Here is a 27275-nt window from a genome sequence, read left to right as displayed (position 1 = left end):
TTTTGTGTTTTTTTTGTTTTTTTGTTTTTATCCACTAAGACTACAGGACATTCTGTTCTACCAGCAGCCATTCTGGGCCAAGTGAGGTTTCAACAGTTGTTTAGAAATGTTACAAATCTAAAAGGTTTCTGTCAACTCCACTTATTGCCTAAGACCGTAACAGGGCTCTCCAATCTCTAAATGTGCCCACGCATGACAGCCTTGTTCTATGAACCCCAGGGAGCTGTGGTCTGCTGAGGTGTCAAGCACATCTACGTTCGCCATTGTGACATGAAATGCTTAAAGACCATTGGTTGACGACCAAGCCAAGTCTCTCTTGGTTTCCTGCTCTGTTCTTGATCTCCTGATGGAGCCAGGCCATCTCCTTCCAAATTGGAAATGCAGCTGTATACCAGTGGTAAACCACTAAACCCCTGGGCATGTCCTACCATAGCACCCAGGGTCAATGAGATGAGGCCCATGGCAGCGAGGGTCTTGCATTAACCACGTCTTTTATTTTCTGTGATTCTGATGCTTTGACCTCTTGGGGCCTTGTTGATTCTGGAGGGACTGCTCACCCTCACGCCCCAGGGCTGGCCAATTCCTCAAAATAGTAAAGAACTCTCCCAGGAGGCATGTCTTCCATGTACAAACTAATCAATCTAGAGACCACACCTCCAACCATCTCCTTTATGGAGCTTTTGGTGCTCTGGGCCACCCTCCACCTGCCCTAATTACCCCATAACCAGGAACCAGACAACTAAGGACAGCCCCTCAGCCCCAGAGCCCACTGAAATTATTCAAACGAACCACGCTTACTCTTCCATGCCCACTCTTTCCGGCAGAAACCAGAAAGGCTTCAGCCCAAGACTTCCCTTGCTTCCTCTGACTCCTGACCAACCCTGGTGCTTGCCCTCCTGGCCTCCATGGCTTAGAGTACTCTCTCCTCTTGGGAACTGTGAGTCACCAACTCTGTTCGATGGCCATTGTCTCCTGATCTGTTGGCCTCACCAGGCCTGAATAATAATGAAAGCTATAGCTTAAAACAGGTCACTCTTTCATAATCAGCTTCTGTTGATTTTTCAAAGAATGGTAAAAACTAGAAGAGCCTCAGTCCCTCTCTTGAGATTTGAAATCTAGACGGGCTTTCTTGGTTTCCAGCCCAGGGAACAGGGGCCAGAGAATAATAGTGGATCACCTGAAAGCACAAAGAGTTTCAGGGAGAGCTGGTGGCACTGGACATGACAGCATGCTTCTGAGCCAGATGGGGCACCCATATATCCACTCGGCAAATGGGGACAGACAGCAAGGGACCCTGGTGGGATGTGCACCTGTGATAGAGTAAGGGAGCACATGCCCTGAACTGGCCTCTGAAGACGGTAGAAGTAAGACATTCACGCTGCCATGAACAAAGGCCGCCTGAGGCTCAGCCTGTCACTTAGACTTGAGTGTGCCCCCTCCCTGTCTATCTTTCTCACATACCCTCGGAAGCAGCTACTTCTCATTCAGCCTTTGTGAGGGCAATCTCAGGAGCCCAGATGGTGCACCCCAGGGTGTTCAAGAACCAGTCTTATCTGTCCTGGGGGGGCGGGCTGCAGGAGGGTGGCTTGGGAGGGCATGGCCGTCTAGGAGACACAGGGGTGAGGCAGCGATGGCCGGTTCTTGTCCATTTCCTCCTTCCCATGGCTCCTGCTTAACCTATGGATGCTCAGACCCAGCAGGTGGGGGCCTTTGATGCTAATATGGGGGTGAGGAGTAGGGAGGGGGGGAACCCCAGCTCCCTGAGAGCACAGCTCCTAAGTAGTAGCTGCCCACATTCACTAAATCCCCCCACACCTCCCCAACGCATTTTAAATCCTACTGCAGTTGAGTATCTACTTGGAGCCTTTGAAGATTAATCTGTAGCTTAAACTGTCCTCTTAACAGGCTCACAAGCCTAAACTGCCTAATGGAAACGCTAATGAGACTGAGAATTCTGTGACTCTGAATTAACCTAATTAACTAATTTATGAGCCCGGATTAATTTAGCTGTTATGTACTTAACATTTTCATGCTTATGAAAGGAAAAACATGATTCAGCTCCCCAATCAAAATATGGAACAAAAACACCAAGGGAAATTTGGCAGTTGCTCTTTTACTTTTCCTTCCCAGAACCAGAGTAAACACAGGCTGAAAAGATGCGCGGACTTCTGGAGGCCCGAGCAGGGGCGCTTTTCTGTTTCTAAGTATCTGCCAGGCCCGAGGAGGTGGAGAGTCCTCGCAGCTTCCAGCTGCCCTGCTCGCCCCTGCTGCCCGCTCCGGAGCAGCCTTGGGACCTGCCTCTCAGGCCAGGGGTGCTTCTCCACTTCTGGAAGCACGATGGGCTGTATCAAACACGCTGTGTCCCAGGTGACACTCGTCGGGCCTCAGGAAAACGCCTGAATCTCGTTAAGCATCAGCGCGGGTGGGAAGCTTGCCCAAAGCGAGGCACCTCCGAGAGCTAATGGGGCGGGGCTTCACTCACCTGCCCCACAGGATGCTGGGAGTTCCCCCCCAGGCCCCGCCCCCGCCAAGCCATTAAGATCTGAGGCTGAAGCGCAGGCCAGGCTCGGACCCTCAGCCCACGGTCTGGGAGGGGCCTCTGAGGACCGGAGGAAAGGCTCCATCCCATGGAGCGAATCTTGTAGGTGAGCTGCTGTTGCTGCCGGCAGCCAAGTCGGAGAGCTGCCCACCACCGATGCCCACGGGAAGCAGAAGGGCTAAGAGGGTCGGAGCGTTACCCTGAACAAGAAAGACGGAAAGGCTGCATGGGGCTGACTTTTTTTTTTTTTTTTTTTAAGTGGTGAGCCCTGGGTGTTATACGCAACTGATGAGTCATTGAACAAACACTACATTAGAAATTAATGATGTACTATATGTTGGCTAATTGGCTTTAAATAGAAAAAAAGAAAAAGAGTAAAGAAAAGTGTACTGTAAAACTCTGACAGATTTTTTTTCGTTGTTCATTGGTTTGGTTGGGGGTTTTTTTTCGTAATGCAAGTGCCTGATTAAGCTTTTAATTGCTTGAGGCATCCATTTCAAAGAGGCATCCACTTCAAAGACTATCTATCTCAAACAAATTGGGAGCCACAGTAGATAAAGGGCCAGGCCACCTCCCCCCACCGAGGCACCTTTGTTTTAAAGATCTTGGTTGATTTTGATAAGGGACCATTTGGGCCACTTGTCTTTTCTCTTCCCAGCACTTTAAATTCACTGATAGAGTGAGCCCATGAAACCCTAGGTCCCAACCCTCAACCCCTAATGAAAACAGAGCCCCCGCCCCAAAACACACCACCTGGGCACCCACTCTCTCTCTCTCTCTCTCTCTCTGTACCTATGACCTTGCTCTGTGACCCCAGCTGTGTTGTGTCATTTCCAGGTTGTCAGTAATAAACTTCTATTTTTCAGTTTCCTGATGCCTGTTGCTGAAGGGTGTCTAAGAACCACGAGGGTCGGTCCAATTGTAACACTGGTTTGGAAAGGGGAGAAGTCTGTGCGAACTCACCTGGGGCCCCCAGCAAATGATAGCATTACTATCAATGGGCTGAGTTGGGCACACAACAAAAGGTTAAGTGAGACGAGAGGCTAGGAATGATGGCCACTATCCTTTGTCTCTGCCCTCCAATGTTATTGCCATTATCATTTGAAGGTTGAAAAGCCTCGTTTATTATATTTTAGGCTAAGAAAGAGAAACAAGGCCAGAATTATGTTTGGAAGGAATATGAATTTGGTCGAGGAAAAGAATACACATGCACACCATGGAACCTTCCTTTTTGCTTCTGTTCCTGCTCACAGGGCTTGGTGGCAGCTGTCTTCATCTGGTCCCCGCTATGTCCCAGCACTAGAGAGACACCACTGCAAGGGACAAGCCAGGCTTCAAGTCAGCAGGCCTGAGTTCATATCTGGGCTCCGCCTCCTAGCAGCTGTGTGAGCCTAGGCGTGGTAGGCGACCTCTTGATTATCACTTTCCCCAGGTATGAAACGGCTGTAAAAATTCCAACTCAGGATCGTTTTGAGCACGAGATGCAAGAAAAACACTAAGCAGATTGAACCATGACGGAAAACTGAGTGCTCCATCTCCGTCTCCCTGGGGCCCAAATCGTCAGAAATAACATGAAAAAGAGAAGGAAAAAAGCAAATCAGGAACAGCTCTGGAAAACAAGATCAGAAGAGGAGCTCTTTCGAGGAATGGTGGACAGACATCAAGCAGATAGGATCAGCCAGCAGGAGCAATTCCAGAAGTGCCTGACATCCCAAGGCCTGGTGTGTCAGGACAGGAGGAGCCCCTGAGCAGGCCTGGTGGGAGGAACTAAGGAAGCAGCAGGTTAGCTGCCCCCTCCAGGCTGAGAGCAGGGAGTCGCAGCAGGCTTTATTCAGATACCAACGCAACGCAACGCGGTGCCCTGCGGCCAGAGAGGTGGGACAGTGCCTCCCTTGGCAGAGGGAGTCCCCCCACCACCCTGCCAGAGGTGACACTATCGAGCAGCCCGTCCCTCCCCTCCCACATCAGAGACAGACCGCTGCCATCAGGCCTGACAACCACCACAACCTTTGGGCACAAATGCGAGTCGATAACCAGTAATCAGCAAGTAGGAGGAAAACCAATGTCAAGAAAGAGAATCACCACCAAATTAAAAAGCGAAACAAAACGACAATAATAAGAAGAACCCAAGGAGATATGGTTAACGAAGCAAATGTGGAGAAAACTTCAAAGTAAGTATCGCTAATATCCTTCACATGATGTAAGAAAATATTGCATCTTAAAAAAAAGGCAACTAGAAGCACTTCTCCCCATTCTTTCTGCTAAGAAACAAACATAAGACTCTGAAAGGTAGAGAGAAGAAGGCAGACTACCTTGGGATCTTGGGACCTAAGGAACAACATGGTGGTGAATTCCCCAGGATTCTTTTTGTCTCACATATGCTGGACTTGGAAATGGAGATGCTGGTAACCTAGAAGTACCAATGGGAGCAGACCCCCAAAAAAGTCCTCCAAAGCCTGTTCCCTCTAGCCAGAGCACCAACAAAGAGAGACACAGCAAGACAGAAACTTTTTACACAATCACCACTCTAGCCAAACACAACAGAAAAGATTGTGGCATTACCCCAACCCACAGCAGCAAAGACCAAGTGGGAGCCTAGACTTTCACCCTTGTCAGGTTATAATGAGGAACTCCAACACCCGTCCTAGATGAACAAAAGCAGGGCTTTCCCCCTGCCAACCAGAAAAGAGGCTCACCCCCATGGTGTCAGTGAAGGTCCTGTGGGGAAGCTTGGTCTTCCACCCTACCTGTCAGTGAAAAGGTGTCTCTCTCCCTCCCCGCTGGAGTCATTTCAGGAGGCCTGGTGGTGAGTCAGGGTTTTCATCATCAACCACAGTAAGAAGGTGAACCCTCAATGGAGGCCACATGAGGAGCTGGAACTCCCACCCTGCTCAGCACTGGTGAGAAAAGCCCTTCCACTCTTAGATGCCAACAGTGGGTGAATGAGCAGACTTGGATGTCTACCTACACCTGGCAACAATGAAGCAGTGGAGTCCCCTTCCCCCACCTAGCAGTGTCCGAGAAAGCCATCTGAAACAGAAGGTTTAAATAAGATCCAGAGCATCATAATATAATACAAATATATACAGGTTTCAACTCAAGAGAGTCACACATCATAAAAAGAACTAGCAAGACCTCAAATGGAATGATACAAGACAATCAATAGATGCCAACCACTGAGGTAACAGGGACATCAGATTTATTTGATAAAGATTTTAAAGCAGCAATGATACAAATGTTTCTCTGAGCAATTACAAATATGCTTGAAACAAATGAAAAAATATAAAACCTCAACAAAGAAACAAAGTCTCAGCAAAGAAATAGAAGATATACATAGGAAACAAGTAGAAATTTTAGAATTGAAAATACAATAATCAAAATAAACTAAATGAATGAATTTCACAACAGAATGCAGTGGACAGAAGAAAGAAAGAGTGAAATGGAAGACAGAATAACTGAAATTGCCCAGTCTGACAACAGAGAGAAAACAGACTAAAAAATAAAACAAAATAATAACAGCAAACAAAACTCAATAAAAATGAACAGAGTCTGAGAGACTTCTGGAACTATAACAAAAGGTCTAACGTTCATGTCCTTGGAGTCCCAGAAGGAGAGGAGAAAGAGGGCAGGGCTGAAAAAGTGCTAGAAGATATAATGGCCAAATTCTATCCAAATTTGACAAGACACACAAACCTTCAGCTACAATAGGCTTTCCTTCTTTCAAGTTTTCTAAATAATGTTTAATGATTGGAGCAAAAATTATAATACTGTCTGATGTGGTTCTGAATGTATGTAGAGATATATTTAAGACAATTACAAACAGGAGAGGGTAATAGGATGTAAGAGAGATAAGGTTTCCATACCTCACTCAAGCGGGTAAAATGATAACACCCAAAGACTGTGATGTGTATATATAATGTAATACCAAGAGCAATCACTAAAAAAAGGCCATAGATAGGGGTGCCTGGTGGCTCAGTTGGTTGAGCGTCAAACTCTTGATTTTGGCTCAGGTCATGATCTCAGGGTTGTGAGACGGAGCCCCATGTTGGGCTCCACACTCAGTGGAAGCTCCAACTGAGTGTGGAGCCTGCTTGGGATTCTTTCTATCTCTCCCTTGCCCCTCCCCACTGCTCGTGCTCTCTCAAAAAAGGAAAAGGCTATAGATAAACAAAATAGATTCTAAAAAGTATTCAAATAACCTATAGGAAGGTAAGAAAAAGAAAAGAAACTAAAAACAGAGAGAACAAACAGAAAACAAAAGATAAAATAGCAAACTTCAATCCTAACATATTAATAATTACAATAAGTGTAAATGGTCTAAATATAGCAATTAGAAGGCAGAGATTGGCAGGGTGGATTAAAAAACATGGCCCGGGGTGCCTAGATGGCTCAGTTGTGAAGCAGCTGCCTTCAGCTCAGGTCATGATACCAGGGTCCTGGGATCAAGCCCCTCATTGGGCTCCCTGCTCAGCGGGAGGCCCGCTTCTCCCTCTCCACTCCCCCTGCTTGTGTTCCCTCTCTTGCTGTCTCTCTCTCAGTGTTAAATAAATAAATAAAATCTTAAAAAAATTTAAAAAATTAAAAACATGGCCCAAACATATGCTGTCTACAAGAAACTCATTTAAAATATAACAATATAGGCAGGATGAGAGTAAAGGATAGAAAAAATATATCACTAATATAAAAACTTAATCAAATGAAAACAGATGTAGCTATATTAATATGAGACAGACTAGAGAGCAAAGGAAATTACCATATACAGAAAGAGATATTTTATAATGATAAAAGGGCCAATTCACCAAGAAGATATAGTAATCTAAATGTATAAGCACCAAACAACAGAGCTGCAAAATATGTGAACAAAAACTGGTAGAACTTGGAGAAATACACAAAGCCACAATTATAGTTGAAGACTTCAATACTCTTCTCTCAGCAATTAATAGAACAACTAGACAGATAATCAGTAAGTATGTGGAAGAACTCAACAACTCAACAAATGTTCTCATCAACATTTGTGTGTGTGTGTTTTTTTGAAGATTTTATTCATTTATTTGAGAGAGAGGGCTTGAGCATGAGTGGGGTGGGGGATGGGCAGAGGGAGAAGGAGAAGGAGAAGGAGAGGGAGAAGCAGACTCCTGGCTGAGCAAGGAACCTGATGCAGGGCTCGATCCCAGGACACTGGGATCATGACCTGAGCTGAAGGCAGATGCTTAACCAACTGAGCCACCCAGGCGCCCCGTCATCAATGTTTTTAGAACAGTCCAACCAACAACAGGAGAATAAACATTCTTTTCAAGTGCCAACAGAACTTATACCAAAATAGATTAGATCCTGTATCATAAAACAAACCTCAACAAATTTAAAAGAACTGAACTCACAGAGAATGTGTTCTCAACCACAAAAGAATCAAACTAGTAATCAGTAACAGAAAGATAACAGAAAAATCTCCAAACAGTTGGAAACAAAATAAAATACTTCTAAATAATCTATGGGTCCAAGAAGGAGTCTCAAGGAAAAAAAAATACACGAAATTTAACAAAAATGAAAAGACAACATATCAAAATATGGGAGACACAGCTAAACTACTGTGAGGGAAATTTATAGCACTATTGTTTATGCTAGAAAAGAGGAAAAGTCTCAAATCAATAACCTAAGCATCCACTTCAAGATCCTGGAAAAAGAAAAGCTAAGCAATCCCAAAGCAAGAGGAAGGAAGGAAATAATATAGATAAGAGCATAAGACAATGACACTGAAAATGAAAAACACTGGAAAAAATAATGTAACAAAGAGCTGGTTTTATGAAAAGATCAACAAAATTGATAAACTTCTAGTAAGAATGACAAAGAAAAAAAAAAAAAGAGAGAGAAGACACAAATTACCAGTATCAGGAATGAAACAGAGAATATTACCACAGACTATACAAACATCAAAAGTGTATGTAAGATAATACTACAAACAACTCCACACACATAAATTTGACAACTCAGGCAAAATGGACCACTTCCTCAAAAAATACCAACTGCTACAACTCACCCACTATGAAATGGATAATTTGAATAGCTCTAATACTTTTCAAGAAATAGAATTTGTAATTCAAAAAAAAGTTTCTCCCAAAGATCTCCAGGTTTGTATGATTTCACTGGAGGATTCTACTAAAAGTTTAAAGAATTCTACACAATCACTTTCAGAACATACAAGATGAGGGACCACTTCCCATTTCATTTACTGAAGCTAGTATTACCCTGATACAAAAACTAGACAAAGACAGTACAGGAAAAAAGAAAGACAGAAAGAAAATAATCGACCCAAACTCCTCATGAATATATCCACAAAAATCCTCAACAAAATAATGGCAAAGAGATTTCAATAACATATAAAAAGAAAACACCATTACCAAGTAGGGTTTATTCCACAGATTCTAGGCTGGATCAATATTCAAAAATCAACTAACCTAACCCCATATTAACAAGCTAAAGAAGAAAAATCACATAATTACATCACTCACTGAGGAAAAAAGCAGTGACAAAATTCAATACCCATTCATTTTTTAAAAATTCTCCAAAAACTAGAAATAGAAGGGAACATTGTCAACTTCCTAAAGAGCATCTACAAAAACCTGTAGGTAACATTATACATAATGGTGAAATGGTGAAAGTCTTACTGCTTTCCCTTGAAGATCAGGAACAAGATAAGGATGTCTACTCTAGGTTTTAAGTTCTAGCCAGGGCAATAAGGCAAGAAAAGATAAAAGGCATGTAGATCAGAAAGAAGAAATAAAACTACCCCTATCTGTAGATGACATTATCAAGTATAAAATCTCAAGGAATCTCTCTTAGAACAAATCAGCCAGTTCAGAAAGATTGCAGGATACAAGATCAACATACAAAAAACAATCACATTTCTATATGTTAATGATGAACACATGGACATCAAAATTCAAAATACAATGCTCTTTATCATTGCTTAAAATACAATGAAACACTTAGGTGTAAATCTAAGCAAACACGTACAGTACTTGTATAGTGAAAGCTACACAATGCTGACAAAGAAATCTAAGATTTAAACGAATGGAGAGACACAGTAGACGAGCTAAAAGACTCCACGTAGTAAAGATGTCAATTATCCCAACTGATATATAGGTTTAACACAATCCCTACCAAAAGCCCAGCAAGATTTTTCTGTAGATATTGACAAGATAATGGTAAAAGTTGAATGGAAAGGCAATAGAACTAGAACAGCTAAAATTATTTTGAAAAAAGAAAACGTGGGAGCAATCAGTTTACCCTGTTTCACAACTTTTATATTGCTACAATAATCAAGACATGCCACACTGGCAGAGGGACAGACACACAGATGGACAGACCGACAGAGAACCCAGAAATAAGCTCCCACCGATTTTTGACAAAAGTGCAAAAGCAACTCAAAGGAAGAAAGACGGGCATTTTAACAAACGGTGCTGGAAAAACTGGACATCCATAGGCAAACAAAACAGAAAACCTTGACCTAAGTCTCACACCTTATACAAAATCAACTCAAGATCTCTCAAGATGGAATTCAAAATATAAAACTTAAACCCATAAAAAACTTAAAAAAAACAACAACATAAAATATCTTCAGAATTGAAGACAAGGCAAAGGGTTCTTAGATTTATACCAAAAACCTTGATCCATAAAAAGAAAAATTCATAAATGGATTTCATCAAAATTAAAACTTCTACTCTGCAGAAGTCCCTGTTAAAGGGAATGAAGACACAAGCTACAGAATGGGAGAAAATATTCACAAACAACATAATCATCAAAGGACTAGTAGGTAGGATATATAAAAAACCCTCGACACTGAACAGTTAAAAATCAAACATTATAATTAGAAAATGAGCAAAAGATAGGAAGAGACATTTCACTAAAGAGAATATATAGATGGCACCTCACTGATATGAGGAATTCTTAATCTCAGGAAACAAACTGAGGGTTGCTGGAGTGGGGGGGGGGTGGGAGGGATGGGGTGCCTGTATGATAGACATTGGGGAGGGTATGTGCTACGGTGAGCGCTGTGAATTGTGTAAGACTGTTGAATCACAGATCTGTACCTCTGAAACAAATAATACATTATATGTTAAAAAAAAAAAAAGAAGAAGATAGCAGGAGGGGAAGTATGAAGGGGGGTGGAAATCGGAGGGGGAGACGAATCATGAGAGACTATGGACTCTGAAAAACAAACTGAGGGTTCTAGAGGGGAGGGGGTTGGGAGGATGGGTTAGCCTGGTGATGGGTATTAAAGAGGGCACGTTCTGCATGGAGCACTGGGTGTTATGCTCAAACAATGAATCATAGATCACTACATCAAAAACTAATGATGTAATGTATGGTGATTAACATAACCCAATAATAATAAAATAAGAGAGAATATATAGATGGCAAATAAACACATGAAAAGATTTCCAACATCACTAGCCTTGGGGAAATGCAAATTAATATCACTACATACTTATCAGAATGGCTATAATTAAAAAGTGATGTTACCAATTACTGGCAAGCATGCAAAGAAACTGGATCATTCATACATTGCTAGTGGAAATGTAAAATGGTGCAGCTTCTCTGGAAAACAATTTGCCCATTTCTTTCTTTTTTTTTTCTTTTAAGATTTTATTTATTTGAGAATGAGAGAGAGAGAGAACAAGCAGGTGGAGGAGCAGAGGGAGAGGGAGAAGCAGGCTCCCTGCTGAGCAGGGAGCCCAATGCGGGGCTTGATCCCAGGACCCTGGGACCATGACCTGAGAGGAAGGCAGACGCTTAACCACCTGAGCCACCCAGGAACTCCCAATTTGCCAGTTTCTTTAAAAAAATAAATACATAACTATTATAGAACCCAGCAATTGCACTCCAGGATATTTATCCCAAAGAAATGAAGACTTACATTCACACAAAACCTATACAAGAATGTTTCTCGGTCCTTTATTATTATATTTATTATATTATTATTATATTTATTATTATAGCCCAAACCTAGAAATAACCCAGATGTCCTTCAATGGGTGACTGTGGTACATCCATCCACGGAATACTACTTTTTAATAAAAAGGAACAAACTACTGGTATATACAGCAGCCTGGATGAATCTCCAAAGAATCATGCTGAGTGAAAAAACCAATTCCAAAGGCTACATAGTATATGGTTTCATTTATATAACATTCTTGAAATGACAAAATTATCGAAATGGGAAACAGATGAGTGGTTGGTTGCCAAGGGATTAGGGAAGGAGTTAGGGTGGGAGTATGTCTGCTATAAAAGGGCAACATGAAGGATTCTTTTGGTGATGGAACTATTCTATATCTTGACTGTATCAGTGTCAACATCCTAGTTGTAATATCGTACTATTCTTTTGCAAGATGTCGCCATTATGGAAAAATGGGTAAAGGAAAATTGGATCTCTGTGTATTACTTCTTACAATCCATGTGAATCTACAAATTATTTCAAATAAAAATTTAACTGAAAACATCAACTAGAAGTACTAGATGAGAAAATATTTTCAGAATTTACAAACTGGATAGATAGGGTATTAGAGAGCTGGAATACTGACTTTAGGGATTCTCCCAACACCCAAGACAATGGTGACCAAAGAAACTGGTCTACCTTTTAGTTAAGCTCACATAATTATTGAAGTGTAATGTTTAACTGTTAATAACAATATGGAGTCCTTAAAGGGCTCACTGAGAGCCAGGCAGGAAAATGAAAACAAACTCACATCCAGACACAAAGAGGTTGAGTCTGAGAACAATGAAAAGGAAAAATCCTGAAGCTTTCTGGATGATAAAAACAAGTTATCTGAAAAGGAACAAAAATTAATATTGGCATTGGACCCCTCATCAGCAACACTAGATGCCCAAAGACGAAAGGGACAATGTTTTTAAAATTCTGAGTGAAAATTATTTTGAACCTAAAATCTCAACACAGCCAGATTTGTTGGGAGAAAATAAAGCCTTCAAGAACTCAGAAGAGTTATTACCTATGTAACCATCCACCTGTATAGGAACACTCAAAAATGTCTTTCAGAAGAATGAATGATTTAATCGAAAAGACAATCTTGTAAAATAAAGAATTTAACAAAAAGAATGACATAAGATCAAAGAAACAATGGTGACCAAAGAAAATGGTCCACCTTTATGGTTAAGCCGACATAACTGTTGTTGCATCATGTAAAACTCTTAATAACAATATGGAGTGAAAATCCTGGATGGCCCCAATTTTGGGAGGTGATGAAGGAGAAGAGAAGATGGCAGAGGGAAGGGAAACTATGATAAGGTTCTTGTTTTGCTCAGGAGAAGGGGATAGGTACTGAGCAATGCTACACAGTGTAGGAAAATATAAATTCTAGTATGTGTGCCTCAGAGGATTAGAAAGACAGAATTAGAACGTAAAGATTTCAAGCCATTAGAATGAAAGAAAACAAAGAAGAGAGCAAAGGGCAGGGAAGTAAAAGAAACAGAAAGAAAAAAAAACAGTAAAAATAAGTCAGTAAACTAAGTCAATTAAGAGAAAGCAAAATTCATTTGCAACGATGTGGATGGAACTGGAGGGTGTTATGCTGAGCGAAATAAGTCAGTCAGAGAAAGACATGTATCATATGACCTCACTGATATGAGGAATTCTTATCTCAGGAAACAAACTGAGGGTTGCTGGAGTGGTGGGGGGTGGGAGGGATGGGGTGGCGGGTGATGGACATTGGGGAGGGTATGTGCTATGGTGAGCGCTGTGAATTGTGTAAGACTGTTGAATCACAGACCTATACCTCTGAAACAAATAATACATTATATGTTAATTAAAAAAAAAAGAAGAAGAAGATAGCAGGAGGGGAAGAATGAAGGGGGGGAATCAGAGGGGGAGACGAACCATGAGAGACAATGGAGTCTGAAAAACAAACAGGGTTCTAGAGGGGAGGGGGTTGGGAGGATGGGTTAGCCTGGTGATGGGTATTAAAGAGGGCACGTACTGCATGGAGCACCGGGCGTTATACACAAAAAATGAATCATGGAACACTACATCAAAAACTAATGATGTAATGTATGGTGATTAACATAACAATAAAAAACTAAAAAAAAAGGGAAAGCAGCTCTCTAATACCCTATCTATCCAGTAGGTCACAGTGATAAGCCTAAATATATCAAATGTGAACATATCAAATTCCCTCTTTGAAGCAATTCTTAGACTGTACAAGAAAAATAAGTAAATAAAGCCAGATATAGGCTGCTTATAAAACTAAGGCTAGAAATAAAGGAATGAAAAATATATGAGGAAAATGATGATAAGAAGAACAACAAAAGGCATAAAGAGAATGAAACGAAGAGAGGATTTTTATATTGATTAGAGGAAGATTCATTACACCAACAAGAGATGATAACTTTTGTGCCCCTTGTAACACGGCTATGAAACTTATACACCAAAGCTTGAGGGAAATCAACAAATCCACAGTCATCATGGAGACCAACATCCCTTCTCAGCAACTGACCAGGCAGAGAGAACACAAGACTCCCAAACTTTTGAAAGGGCTTGATCAGGCCCACAGGTGACACACATGGATCCCTCAGGTACCGGGAAGGCAGGACAAATGGCTGAAGGGGACACGTCGATTGAACCAGGCAGTGAGGGAGATGGATGAACTGCTCTTTGAAGGAGCAGTCATGGTGCAGCCCCAGCTAACTGTTGCCATGAAGGAATGAGGCCCAGCATGGCCAGACCTCCTGATTTTTTAAGATAAACTCGTATTCTCGTAGGAAATCCCTTGATTTGTAAATGTTTGTGTAAGTTAAAAAAAAAAACATTTGTGTGGGTCACACAAAACACATCTGTAGGCCAAGGCAGTCTGTGGGCCACCAGTTGCAACCTCTGATAGATTTTTGTACTCAATAAGCAAAGAATAAAAATATTCTTCAAAAACCCATTGGAATATTTACAAAAATTGAACATGCATTAGACCACAAAGAAACACTCAACAAATTCCAGAACGCAGAAATTATACAGAACACAGCCTCTGATCCCAACGCAATGAAGTTAAAAATTAGCAACAAAAGGAGTGCCAAAAAAATCTACCCAGTTGGAAAAAAAAAATTTAAATCCCTTATATAAATAACTCTTGAGTTAAAGAGAAAAGTCAAAGCTCAAATAAAAATTATTCAGAAATGAATAACAATAAGAGCGCTGTTTAATTAAGCCAGAGATAGGTAATGGGAGGAAAGTATATAGAACATTTATTTACTTAGAGCACATCAAAGCCTGAAAATAAAGAACTAATAAGCATTCTTTACAGGGAGCTAGGAAAAAAACAACAATAATAAAAATGAAAAAGCCAAAGAAATTAATAAACAAAGGAAAGTAGAATTCATGAGTTAGAAAACAAAAGAATTCAAATAGTAATAATAAAAAAAGATCAAAATCTTGTTCTCAAAAAACCTATTTCATAAAATAGCAAATTTTTCATTAGTCTGATCAAGGAGGAAAGGAGAGATACCACAAATAAGATTAGGAACAATTATAAGTATGAATGTGGAGGATATATCTTTTTAATTATAAGAATACAATATTAAATTTATAGGTCATATGTTTGAAAATCTGGAGAAATGAATAATTTTGTAGGAAAATTTAATGACCAAAATTTCCTCAAGGAGAAATAGAAATCCTGAATAGACTTAGCCCTTTGAAGAGTCATCCTGTCTGGTCAAATTGATTTATCAGCCCTATGAACATTTTTTTTTTTTTTTTTTTTTAAAGATTTTATTTATTTATTTGACAGAGAGAGATACAGAGAGAGAGGGAACACAAGCAGGGGGAGTGGGAGAGGGAGAAGCAGGCTTCCCGCCAAGCAGGGAGCCCGATGCGGGGCTCGATCCCAGCACCCTGGGATCATGACCTGAGCCGAAGGCAGACGCTTAACGACTGAGCCACCCAGGCGCCCCAGCCCTATGAACATTTAAGAAAGCAGGCAATGTCCCCAGTACACGAACTGTTTCAGAGCGCAGTAAAAGATGGAAAACTTCATAATTCATCCTACAAAACCAGCATAATTCTGATACCCAAACTGGAGACGGACATCACAAAACACAACAACTGTAGTTCAAACTATCTGATAGACAAAGATTCAAAAACCACACATAACATATTAACAACTGAACACAGCAAGCAGTGTATTAAAAGAACAATACTCATAATCATATAGAACTTATTCTAAGAATGGAAGAATGAAGTTTCCACTGTTAGGAAATCTATGACTGTAATTTACTACAGCAAACAGATTAAAAACTAAACTTGAAAAGCAATATAATTATTTCAATAGATGCTTTTTAAATAGCATGTAATAAAATTCAATAAATCCATTCCCGATCAAACCTCTTAGAAATCTAGGAATGTAAAAATTTCCTTTAGTAAAAAGTAATTACAGAAAAACTACAGAAGACATCTACAAATGGTATAATACTAGGAACACTCCTGTATAAACAGGAAATAAAACAACAAAACCTATAAATCACCACTATTTAATACTCAGCAGGAGTCCCTATACATTGAAATAAGACAGGAAAAAGAAATGAGAGTTATTAAAGAGATAAAAACCACCATTACATTTACAGAGAGCTTTTATTTACATCAGTCCAGAAAAGCCAAGAGAACAAAAAATTATAATCCCAACAGAGTTCATTAAGATGGCCAGATACAAAAACCCAGCACACAAAAATCAATAGTTTCCCTATATCCACTTCAATAATAACCAATTGGAAATACAATTTAAAAAACTGACCTAGATACACACCTAATAAGAAATGCATGAGATAGATATGAAGACAGTGATAACACTTTTAAATGATGTCAAAGAAGACCTGAATAAAGAAAAACATACCATGTTCCTGCGTGGGAAGACTCAATATTGTAAAGATGTCAATTCTCCCCCAATTAATCTATAATTTCCATGCAATCCCAATCAAAATCCCAACAGGATTTTTTATGGAACGTGACAAGCAGATTCTCAAGTTCATCTGAAAGAGAAAATGTGCAAGAATAGCCAAGAAATTTTTGAAAAAAAACCGTTAAGAGGAAATTTGTCCTATAAGTTATCCAAAAAATCCTCTTAAACTAATAATAACTAATAGTGAAGTCTTGTTTAGGGATTGAAAACAAATAAGCTAATGAAACAATGGAGGATAAGAGTGGCATGTGCAGATCACTAAATATAAACTGTAGGGAAAAATAAAGTTAGATCTCTCCTTCACACCATACACAGGAATAAATTCCATATGGATTAAAAAGCTAAATGCAAAAGACAAAACCATAAAAGCTTTAAGGTGAACTCTTCTAAAGCTAAGTTTTTAGAAGAAATACAGGACAATCAGTTTATTATCTTGGACTTTTCTAAGCAAGATCCCAAGGCCAAGAGTCACGAAAATGATGAACTAATCTAACAACATAAAAAAATTTTAAACAGATTTTTATTGAAATACTACACATAGAAAAAAAGGAATAAATCATCAATGTACAGCCCTACAACTTAATAAAAAATTTAAAATTTCTATGAAATGAAAGAGACTTCCAGCTAAACACAGAGTATCCCACACTCTCCTCTCTGGAAATAATGAAGAAGACACATGGCTCTATGATTCCCTAGGGTGCGTAATTTCTCCATAAAGTAGGTGATGCACCTGAGGACCTTAGGACCAGGGCACAGGTGGCTGGGGGTTGGGGGGAGGGTTTGTTTCTTTGCCACACTGCATTGCTTTCACAGCAAAAGTGAAAAAAAGTCTATTATTTTAGAAACAGTGAGGTCTGACCAAGAATTATACAGACACACTATCTTTCCAAGAACTGGCATTTTGGGGCACCTGGGTGCCTCAGTTCGTTAAGTGTCTGACTTTGGCTCAGGTCATGATCTCAGGGTCCTGGGATTGAGCCCCACATCAGGGTCCCCACTCAGTGGGGAGTCTGCTTCTCCCTCTCCCTCTGCCCCTCCCCCAGTTTGTGCTCTCTGTCTCTCTCTCAAATAAATAAACAAAATCTTTTTTTTTCTTAAAGAAGAATAGGCATTTTTTTGTGACATGGTTTGTTGGAGGAGAAAAAGTAAGTGACAATCAGCTCTGCCCCATCCCCACTGTTGTGAGCATAACAGGAGTTAATGCTAATTCAGTAGCTCCTAAAGCTACTAGACTGGCAGAAGAGAAGGATCTGGGTCCACAAACCCAAGCCCTCGGTGCCTGCAGCCTTGCTCCCTCCCCTGATCCTCCCCACCCCTAACCCCCCATATTTTAGCATCTTACTGGCCTAGAGAGAAAGCCTTCATCTGCTCTCCAGCCAGTCATTAATAATAACCAGAAAGTGATTAGCATGACATCTATGCAACAACGCTATAAGAAACAAGGAAAAATGGGGCATAACAAGTACAAGAGAATGATGAGAGCATAAACAAACATTTCTGCATAATTTAAAGAAAATATAATTTCTCTCTGAAGCAAGAGATCAAAGATATACAAGTGTTCAATGAAGAGATGACAAGGCAACAGAAAGAGGCCCCAAGTGTGTTCATCCTCAGGACAGAAATAGAAGGAAAACATTAAACAATTTTAGAAATGAAAGCCTTACTAGAGTTTTCTCTAGGAAAAAAGACACTGGTGAAACTGCCAAAGACATGAAGGACAGGCTTGAGAAAAACTGAAAAAACTAAATAAATAAAATGGGAAAGAAATGAAAAGTTAAATATGATTAGAAAGAAATACAGAAGTCAGGAACTAGAAATCCAATATATGTATAAGTGGTACGCATGAAGACTAGAACTGCATATATGGAACCCAAAATGTTCAAAACAGTAACAGAAGAAAATTTGCCTGAAAAAAAAAAAAAAACAACAACAACCCAGATCTTTTGAAGTGTATTGAATCCCAAAACAGCTGCTATAGAATAATTCTCACCCACAGGTGGCCCAGCAAAGCTACTGGACTTCATGTTTAAAGGAAGAATTCTACACAAGCCAAGCAGTCAAGCCACCTACAAGGGGAAAAAAATCAGGTTGACCTCAAACTTTTCCAAGCAACAGTGAATCCAGGGGACAAACAAGGTGATGTTTGCTAAGTTTTGTAAGGATATAACAGATAACACAGACCTAATTCAAGTGTAAAGGCAACCTTTGGACATTCTCAAAGATGAAAGAACTAGGAAAATACAGCACCTGTTAGCCTTTCCTGAAGAAGATTCCTCAGTGATGAAATCCAGTGAACTAAGAGATGAATCAAAATAAACAACTCAGGAATAGAAAAGCTGTACTGAAAACGATGGTGGTGAACCAAGACTAAGTAAGTGCGAGAACCATTGTGACAGATGATTACCATTGAACCCTGACAATGTAATGACAATGACAAAAGTCTGAAATCAAGGTGTGAGGGTGAAAAGGTGCTAATTATCTAATGATCCTCTATGGAAAACATGTAATTAAAAAAAAAAAAGTAACCGTAGACTCTTAAAGATTTTCATAATCTTGGGTGCTTTTTTTTAAAAAGCTTTTATTTAAAAAAAATAACTTTAGAGGAGTATTTGAGAAAATGTTTCATCATAGTGAAATATTTATGTGAAGCCCAGCAATTCCCTCATTTCAAGTTGTTTGTTTTTCTTCTGTTAAATTCACATAAGTCAAATTAGACATTAAAAAAGTAACCTTGGCCTCTGAAAGATTTTCACAATCTTGGGATTTGTTTTGTTTTTAATAACCTTAAAGGACTATTTGAGAAAATATTTCATTACATTGAAATATTTAGGTGAAGTTCAGCCACGTCTTCATTTCAAGTTAAGTTTCTTTTTATTCTGTTACATTCACATAAATCAAATTAAGCATAAAACTAAACATTAAACAAATATGTAAAGTTTAAACATAAAATTAAATCTGGAGTTCAGCAGTTACTCAGTTTGATTTAATTTCTCGTGTTAACTTTGCATAAAATTAAGCTTAATATATTTTACTAAAAACAAGTATGGTATGATCAAATGTCAATGAAATAATAGTCATTCATCCACCCACCCATTCATCCATCCATCCATCTGTATATATGGTTTAAAGATTTCTGTTAAAGAGTAGATGTAAAGAGCTGGGGCCAGAGATAGGTTGGTTTGATCTTGGGGCAAATTACTTAACCTCTCTGGCCCTCATCACTAAAACAGGGATAACAGCAGCATCTATAACATAGTGTTTTGTGGAGGTTATATAAGAATACATATACAGACTTTAGATCAGTGCCTATTATCTAGCAAACATTTAGTAAGTACTAGTTATTCTTATTTTCACCAGGCTCTAGATATTTTACCTTCTTTTCCGTACTCCTTCATACTTTGATAAATCATTACATGTATTTTGGAGCTATCTTGACTTATTAGTAATGTTCCAGCAAGAATATTACTTTAAAGATAGGATTTGGACAGTTCTACTAATTCTTTCATTTGATTTAATTACTTTAATGTAGTAGAACATATAAGAAATGTACAATTTTACAAAGCAAGTGGGTAGAAAAAAATTACTCCGTTTGTATAAATATGTAATCAAATTTTTAGGAGCCCATCTGTGGTGATTTTAAACCATATCCACAAATTCTTTGACACTTTTCCATTCAAAAGGTGCAGCCTAATTTCTCTCCCCTTGAGCGTTTGTTAGACTTAATGATCCATTTCTCTGAAGTAATGGTACGTGACTTTTAAGACTAGGTCATACACATTGCTTCTTCCTTCTCTCTCTTGAATCACCTTAAATGAAAGAAGTTAGCTACCAATAACGGCGCCTGGGTGGCTCAGTTGGTTAAGTGTCTGCCTTCAGCTCAGGTCATGATCCCAGGGTTCTGGGATCGAGCCCCACATTGGGCTCCCTGCCTGGTCGGCAGACTGCTTCATCCTCTCCACTACTTGTTCACGCGCTGTCTCTCTCTTTCTCAAATAAATAAATAAAATTAAAAAAAAAAAAAAAGGAAGTTGGCTACCATGTTATGGTGATGCTCTAAGAATCCCATGGAGAGCTGCACATGGTGAGGAATCAAGGAAGAAGGGCTCCTGCCACCAGCCAGCAAGGAATGGAGGGCTCCAGCCAATAGCCAAATAAGTGACCCATCTTGGAAGTGGATCCTCCAGCCCTGTCAAGTGTTCAGACTATAGTCACAGCCAATAGCTTGACGGCAACCTTATGAGTGACCCTGAGCCACTATCTCTGCTAGATAACACGTGTTTGTTGGTTAAGCAGCTACATTTTGCAGTAACTGTTACGCAGCAATAGTACCAAATACATCATCTATTCGGTAAAGAAACCACAAGTTATAGTTCTAATAATAGCAGAGTAGATTCCATCACGCTAACTCCTCTAAAAAATAATAATGAAATTCTCAACAAAAGATTTATTGAATAGAAACACAACTTTACAAGGGCATTGGAAAGCAACAAGAAGAAGGCAGAAGCAGGCAGGGGATTCAGTTCTTGAAAGAAGGGAACCATATTGGGTATGATGCAAGTTTAAATAACTTTTCTTCTGAGGGAACTGCCCAATTCTCTTGGTATGGAGAGACTAGAACTTAAGCAGGAAAGTGCAATCTAATTCTCCCGGGGAGGCATGGGATGGAGTTTGGGACTGCTAGAGCAGCTGGAAATTGAGATAAATCCCAGAAAGGAGAGAGTCACAGAAGAGGACATATAAACTCCCCTCAAACACTTGGCTGACCCCTGAACTAAACATGTTTGGGCAAAACTTTAAGAAGTTCAGGAGGAAAAGACCAGCTGGAGGCTGAATGAGCAGAGTGGATATTTCAGCTGCTGCCTATTGTAGGGGAGTCAATTTGGAGTTTGACTCTTGTCAAGTTAGAGGTCTTGGTAAACATTTCAATCTTTCCACTGAGACGCCAAAAGGGTCATGATCTAAAAGTAAAGACTATGTGGTGGGGATAAAGAATCTTCCCTAAGGCTAAGGGCAAATCAGAAAGAGATCAACCATAAAAAATAAATAATCAAACCTCTACATGTTCCAATTGAGCTGACTGCTAGAACAAAACTCAACAGCATTCAAAGATCACAGAATCCAGAGTCTCTACAATGTAGCACAACAATGTCTAGTGTATAGCAAAAATTTACTAGCCATTTGCAAAGAAGGAGGAGTATATGACCCATTGTAAAAAGAAAAATCAATCATTAGAAACACTCAGAAATGACCTAGATACTGGAATTAGTACAAGTCTTTAACTCTTACAAATATGTTAAAGAATCTAAAACAAAAGATAGAAATAATGGGTGAAGAAAAGAAGAATCTCAGGAAGGACCTGGAAACAATAAAAAAAAAAAAAATGTCAAGTGGAAATCACAGGACAGAAAGGCAGGAGATCTGAAAAGTTAAAAAAAAAAAAATTCACTGGATGGAATTAACAACATACTGGACGCAACAAAAGAAAGTATTAATGGACCCGAAGACAGTGCAATAGAAATCATATAATTTGAAGCACAGAGAGGAAAAAAGGACTTAAAACAATGAACACAGCCTCAGTAACCTGTAAGGTATATCAAGCAATCTAACAACTATAACTGGTGCCCAAAGAGAGGAGAAAGAAAATAGGGTTGAAAAAAAATTAAATAATGACAGAAATTTTTCCACATTTGACTTAGACCAAAAAATAAGAACAAGCCAGTAGGAAGCCAAGCAAACCCCAAGCTAGATAAACATCAAGAAAATTACACCAAAGGACATTACAGTCACAGGCAAAGCACAGATAGAAAAAAAGAAATCACATTATGTAAATGGGGAACAACAATAAGGATTATAAATGACTCATCATCAGAAACAATGGACACCAGAAGAGAATGGAAGAACATTTTTAAAGTGTTGAAAGAGAAACAGGTCACATTAGAATTCTATGTTCAGCAGAATTTCTTTCAAAAATGAGGATGAAATAAAGACACTTTCAGATGAATGCTGAGATAAATTGTCATCAGTACACCTGCACTTCAAAAAATACAAAAAGAAATTCTCAGGCTAGAGAAAAATGGAAACCACATAGAAATCCGAAGCTAGAAAGTAAGGATGAACACTGGGAAGGGTAAATATGTAGGTAAATATAGTCTTTTCCAATAATATTTTAAAGTCAACTGTTTAAAGCAAGAATAACAATAGCACAAAGCATGAGAGTGAGTGTGAATTCAAATGATCTGTTTTAGGTTCATATGTAATATGTGAAGTAGGATAAGAGTGATTCCAGAGAGATTGGAGTAAGTTAGGAAATACACTTTAATCTCTTGAGCAACAGCTAAAAAGAGAAAAAATTAAAGGGTAAGCTCATAGTCAGTTCCATTGGCATCTCAGAAATTTCTGCTGTGTGTTAGCGCACCCTACGTGGCATGCCTCCACGCTGTGGATCCTATTTTTCACCTCAGCACTTTCTCTGTTCCCAGTCGAATTCTCTCACGTTGAGCTCATGCCTTCTCCTCGTGCTTCTGCCCTCACTGAGTGCTTGCCCTGCCATACTTAGGACCCCCTGTCTGCCTCTGTCATTTCAGTACTTGGTCTTGTACTACCTTTCATGTTTTTGCACTGTTCATCCCAAAGACATGCGGAGCTCCTAGAAGGTCCCAGATTGTGTCTGTCTTATCCTTATTCTTCCCCTCAGTGGCTAGCACAGTATTATATGTATAGTTTATACTCAGAGATATTAAATACATTAATTAAAAAAATATTCCTGTTCCCAAGCCCTGGTCGTAGAAGTGATCTCTTCAGAATCTGGGAAACTGGGGTAACAATTTTGCACGGAGTATAGAGTGAGAACCAACCACACTCATGTGCACTTTCTCTGGAGGTTCTTTTCCTCCTTAACTCCACTGGCTGCTCATCACGGCCCACAATGTGGGTGTTACCTACCTGCCTGACTCCAGAACCCTCTAAACTAGCACCTCTCAAACTGACATTTCTTGTCACACCCTCTAGGGATTTTGTTATAATGTAGATCCTGACTCAGTAGGTCTGGGACAGGGGCTACGATTTTTTGCACTTCCAACAGCTCTCAGACAAGTCAGTGCTAGTCCAGGGTCTTTGGGGAGCAGCGTTCAGACAATCCCAAGGGTGGGGTCTACCCCTCATGCAAGGCAAAACAAATCACTTTTATTCTGCCTCTGAGTTTCAGCAGGAGGGATGGAGTTGCTCGGAGTCCCCCTGCACACTTAGCCCTCAGCCAATGTTTTCCACACACAGTGTCTCAATTCATGGTCATAACAGACCCAGGGAGTCAGCTGAATTACTGCCATTCTTCCTCCACAGATGAAGGAACCAAGGCTCAGAGAGGTTACACTGGCTATCCAGGGACACACAGCTAGCGGGTGGCGGAATTGGGATCGGTACCCACGTCAGCCTGGTCCTACAGTTTATGGAGAACTTCTTAGGGGTATTTATTCATCAAAACCTCCAGAGTGATGCAGGAAACCCAACCTCTCCCCCCGTGTGGCTCATAGGAGACCTGAGGGGGCTACAGTCACCCCAGCAAAGGCAAAGCAGCAGGGAAGGCAGCATCCTGGCACACCCACTGAGTGAGCATGAGCACCTCCAAACCGAGAGAGTCCCAAGTGAGGACACGGGTGCCCCAAAGCCACCTGGATGCTCAAGGACCATTCATGCCCATGGCATGCACCTGCTCAGCTCCCAGCTCAACAAAATGCTCCTAAATGATACTCAGAAGTACCTGGATAGTCAAACTGCCAGGCTCAGATGGGGAAGAAGACATGTAACTGTTTGCTCTAAAGCCTTATCCTAGCAAGAGAAGCCTGACTCATAAATGGAGAAGTTAAACAGGAGAGGCAGAAACACCTGGGGTCAGGCACTGCTCCTTACAGGGACCCGGCAGACCCGGTCCCCCACCCGCTGGGGTGAACAAGCCAGGGGGCGGAGGAGTGGGCATGGGGCCAAAGGGAGAGAGGCGGGAAGAGGCTTTGGGGTGATGGAAGGAATGCTGCAAGCCCAGGCCTAAATTGGGAGGACCACGTGTGACTGGGGGACACCACGGCAAAGGTCCCCCTGAAAAGCTGAGGGGCGGGGGCTGGAGGCTCCGGCAGGCTGGAGCGGGGACTTCCGTTGTGGAGGTGACAGGGAGCCACTGCAGGGCTGTGAGCAGGAGGGAACCAGCGTGGCCTTTTCGGAGGGGTGGTTTGGTGCCTCAGACTAGCAGGGCCAGAGAAGAGAAAGGCGGCGACTTCCCGACGGCTTTTCGGGCAACACAGTGAGCAATTCCTTTGCCCCGAGGCCCGGGTCACGGGGTGCTGGCTGCCTGGCACCAGGCTGCAGGCCGGTGCGGGGGGGGGGGGGGTGGGGGTGGTGTCTGATGCAGAGGGCCAAGGCCGGCCGAGGTGAGGCTGCTGAGCCTGGCGGGATGGGACAGCCCAGCACCCCTGCCGCGGCCCCGAAGCTCCCCGGCCGCGCGCCCCTGGACCTTACCTCCTATTTTGGCATTGTATGCTATGCCCACGATGCAGTAAGAGTTGTTGGCTGAAGCGGCGACCTCTCCCGCGCAACGAGTACCGTGTCTGAACAAAGCAGAAAACAAAGTTAGGGCTTGGCCCAGCAATCGGTAGTGGATCCGGGGCATTGCTCAGGTGTCCTGCGAGGAGAGTCAGTTAGCCTCTGTCCGGCCGCCCCTCTCATCGCCACCTCTCCCCTGCAGGTTCGCTCCTCCAGCAGGGAGCCTCAGGCGCGGCTTTGCCCAGCCCTGGGCAGTCCTGCCCCTGGCACACCCCACACCGGCAGGCTAACAAGGCCTTCCGGGCCACCCTGCCCAGGGCGAGCACTTGCTCAGGGCCGTCTCGTCCCCATAACCCCAGGACGAAGTGAGGGGCTTCTGCTGGGGCGGGCCTCCTCCCGAGCTATGCATTCATGTCACTGACAGCGCACTGCCTGGCACGCTGCAGGGGCAGCATAGACATCCGCCGGGCTGACAGGATGGAAGGAGAACTAAAGGGTCCCCTGTGCACCTGCCACCCCCATGCTCACCTCGGGACAGCCCTCCCCTCACCTCCATGGCCACTTAAGCAGGAGCCGAGGAAGAACGCTCTAAATTGGAACACTCACCAGTGGTGGGGGGGACTACGAAGAAATTACCAGTAAAACAAATTGCTTTCCTCAGTAATGACCCCATTTTCCAATGTGCTGCATCGAGGTAATTTCTCTAGCAGAGAGGCCAAAATACAGGCAAGTTTAAACAGCCCATCTCTGAGAAGAGTCCACGGGGATTAGAATCATTGATTTAAATTTAAAACCACCTTTAAAAATAGTCCCAGGTCTGCGTGCTAGCCTTCTGGAAGGGAGTCATCTGTCCTTCTGTGGACCTCGTACAGCCCCCCAGCCAGGGCTGTCCCTAATGTCACGGAGCTCCATGTCACCCAGATTCAAGCCTGCCCTTCATGGGTCACTGTGTCCTGCCTGGATCATTCCTCCCTGCCCCCTGGATGTGTGGCTGGGAAATGAGGCGTCCTGCACCCGAGGCGTGCTCGTCGCTGAGCAGGAAGGGCACCTTGGGCCATGACCTTGGGATGTGAGGCAGGGAAGCAGGCCTCAGGGCTGGGGCCTCCACGGGCTCCAGGGAGCTCTGGGCTCTGTTGTGTTGAACACATCAGCCTGGCTGAGCCTCCCTGCACAGCACAGCGTGAGTACCAGTATTTGAATCTCACCATGGAATCTACAGAAAAGCAAAACACTACATGGGAGGGAGAAGGCACCTTGGCAAGCCTTGTGTCAGCTGGAAGACGAAAGAAGGGGCTTTTGTTCTTTTCCTCTAAATATTTCTGGAGGAACGGTAAGAGCTTGGGGCACGGGGCATGCCAACAGAGAAAAGACAGGCAGGACACAGCGAATGAACGCCCAAGGCCAGGTCTGTGATGCTGGACTCGACCCCCCCAGGGCTGTCACTTACAGCACACGAGTCACCTCATCTCTCCAGACCCCACTGCCTTCATCTGCAAAGTGATGAAAACAACTATCTAGACTGCACCCCCATAGTTTCTGCACCTGTCTGCTCACCCCTCCCACAACCCTGGGAGATAGGGAGCATGGTCTCCACGGGAAAGTCTCTAAGACTGAGATGGAACCACACAGCCAGGGATGGTAGAGCTGGGATTTGAACCCAGATTTATCCAAATTTATCCAACACCACCCATGCCCCTTCCACTTCTCTCATAAGGTCATAGACGGAGACAAGAGAGCTCAGGCATGTGACCTCTGTGCTCAAATAGGCCAAACTGCTGTCTTTTTTTTTTTTTAAGAGTTTATTCATTTGAGAGAGAGAGAGAAAGAGAGAGAGCGCATGAGTGAGGGGAGAGGCAGACTCCCACTGAGGGGGGAGCCTGATGTGGGGCTCCATCCCAGGACCCCGGGATCATGACCTGAGCTGAAGGCAGATACTTAACCATCTGAGCCACCCAGGTGCCCCCAAACTGCTGTCTTCACACAGCTGGTCATGGACACAAGGTTGGAAACAGGAACAATGTTAGTCAAATATCCGTTTCTAGCTGACCAGCAGAGGTGACACCCCTCAGGAAGAGGCAAAACCCACAGAGGCCGTCTTATGCCTGAAGGGCTGTGCCCAGACTGGTTTCTGGCTCCTGGGTAAGCCCCAGACACCGGCCAGGCAGCCCCATCACCTTTCTGGGATCCCTACTGGGAGCCAGTTCAATAGTGATTCTGCAGGGAGAGGGCCAGGGAAGCAAGGAAGGAGGAGACAAAGT

General features: G+C 42.0%; 1 protein-coding gene across 2 annotated transcripts in view; it reads right to left on the bottom strand.

The window, feature by feature from the left end:
* Positions 1–27275, bottom strand: part of PCSK6 (proprotein convertase subtilisin/kexin type 6) — a 134387-nt gene that overhangs the window by 90369 nt on the left and 16743 nt on the right. For both annotated transcript variants that reach the window (XM_021680644.2, XM_021680645.2), the window contains exon 5: positions 24994–25082. In XM_021680644.2, coding sequence (XP_021536319.2) covers positions 24994–25082 — 89 coding nt within the window. The remainder of the gene's footprint in view (positions 1–24993; positions 25083–27275) is intronic.

This window comes from Neomonachus schauinslandi, chromosome 9 (assembly GCF_002201575.2).
Source record: "Neomonachus schauinslandi chromosome 9, ASM220157v2, whole genome shotgun sequence".
Lineage (NCBI taxonomy): Eukaryota > Metazoa > Chordata > Mammalia > Carnivora > Phocidae > Neomonachus > Neomonachus schauinslandi.
The sequence above is the reverse complement of the archived record's forward strand: the minus strand, read 5'-3'. Positions and strand labels throughout refer to the sequence as shown.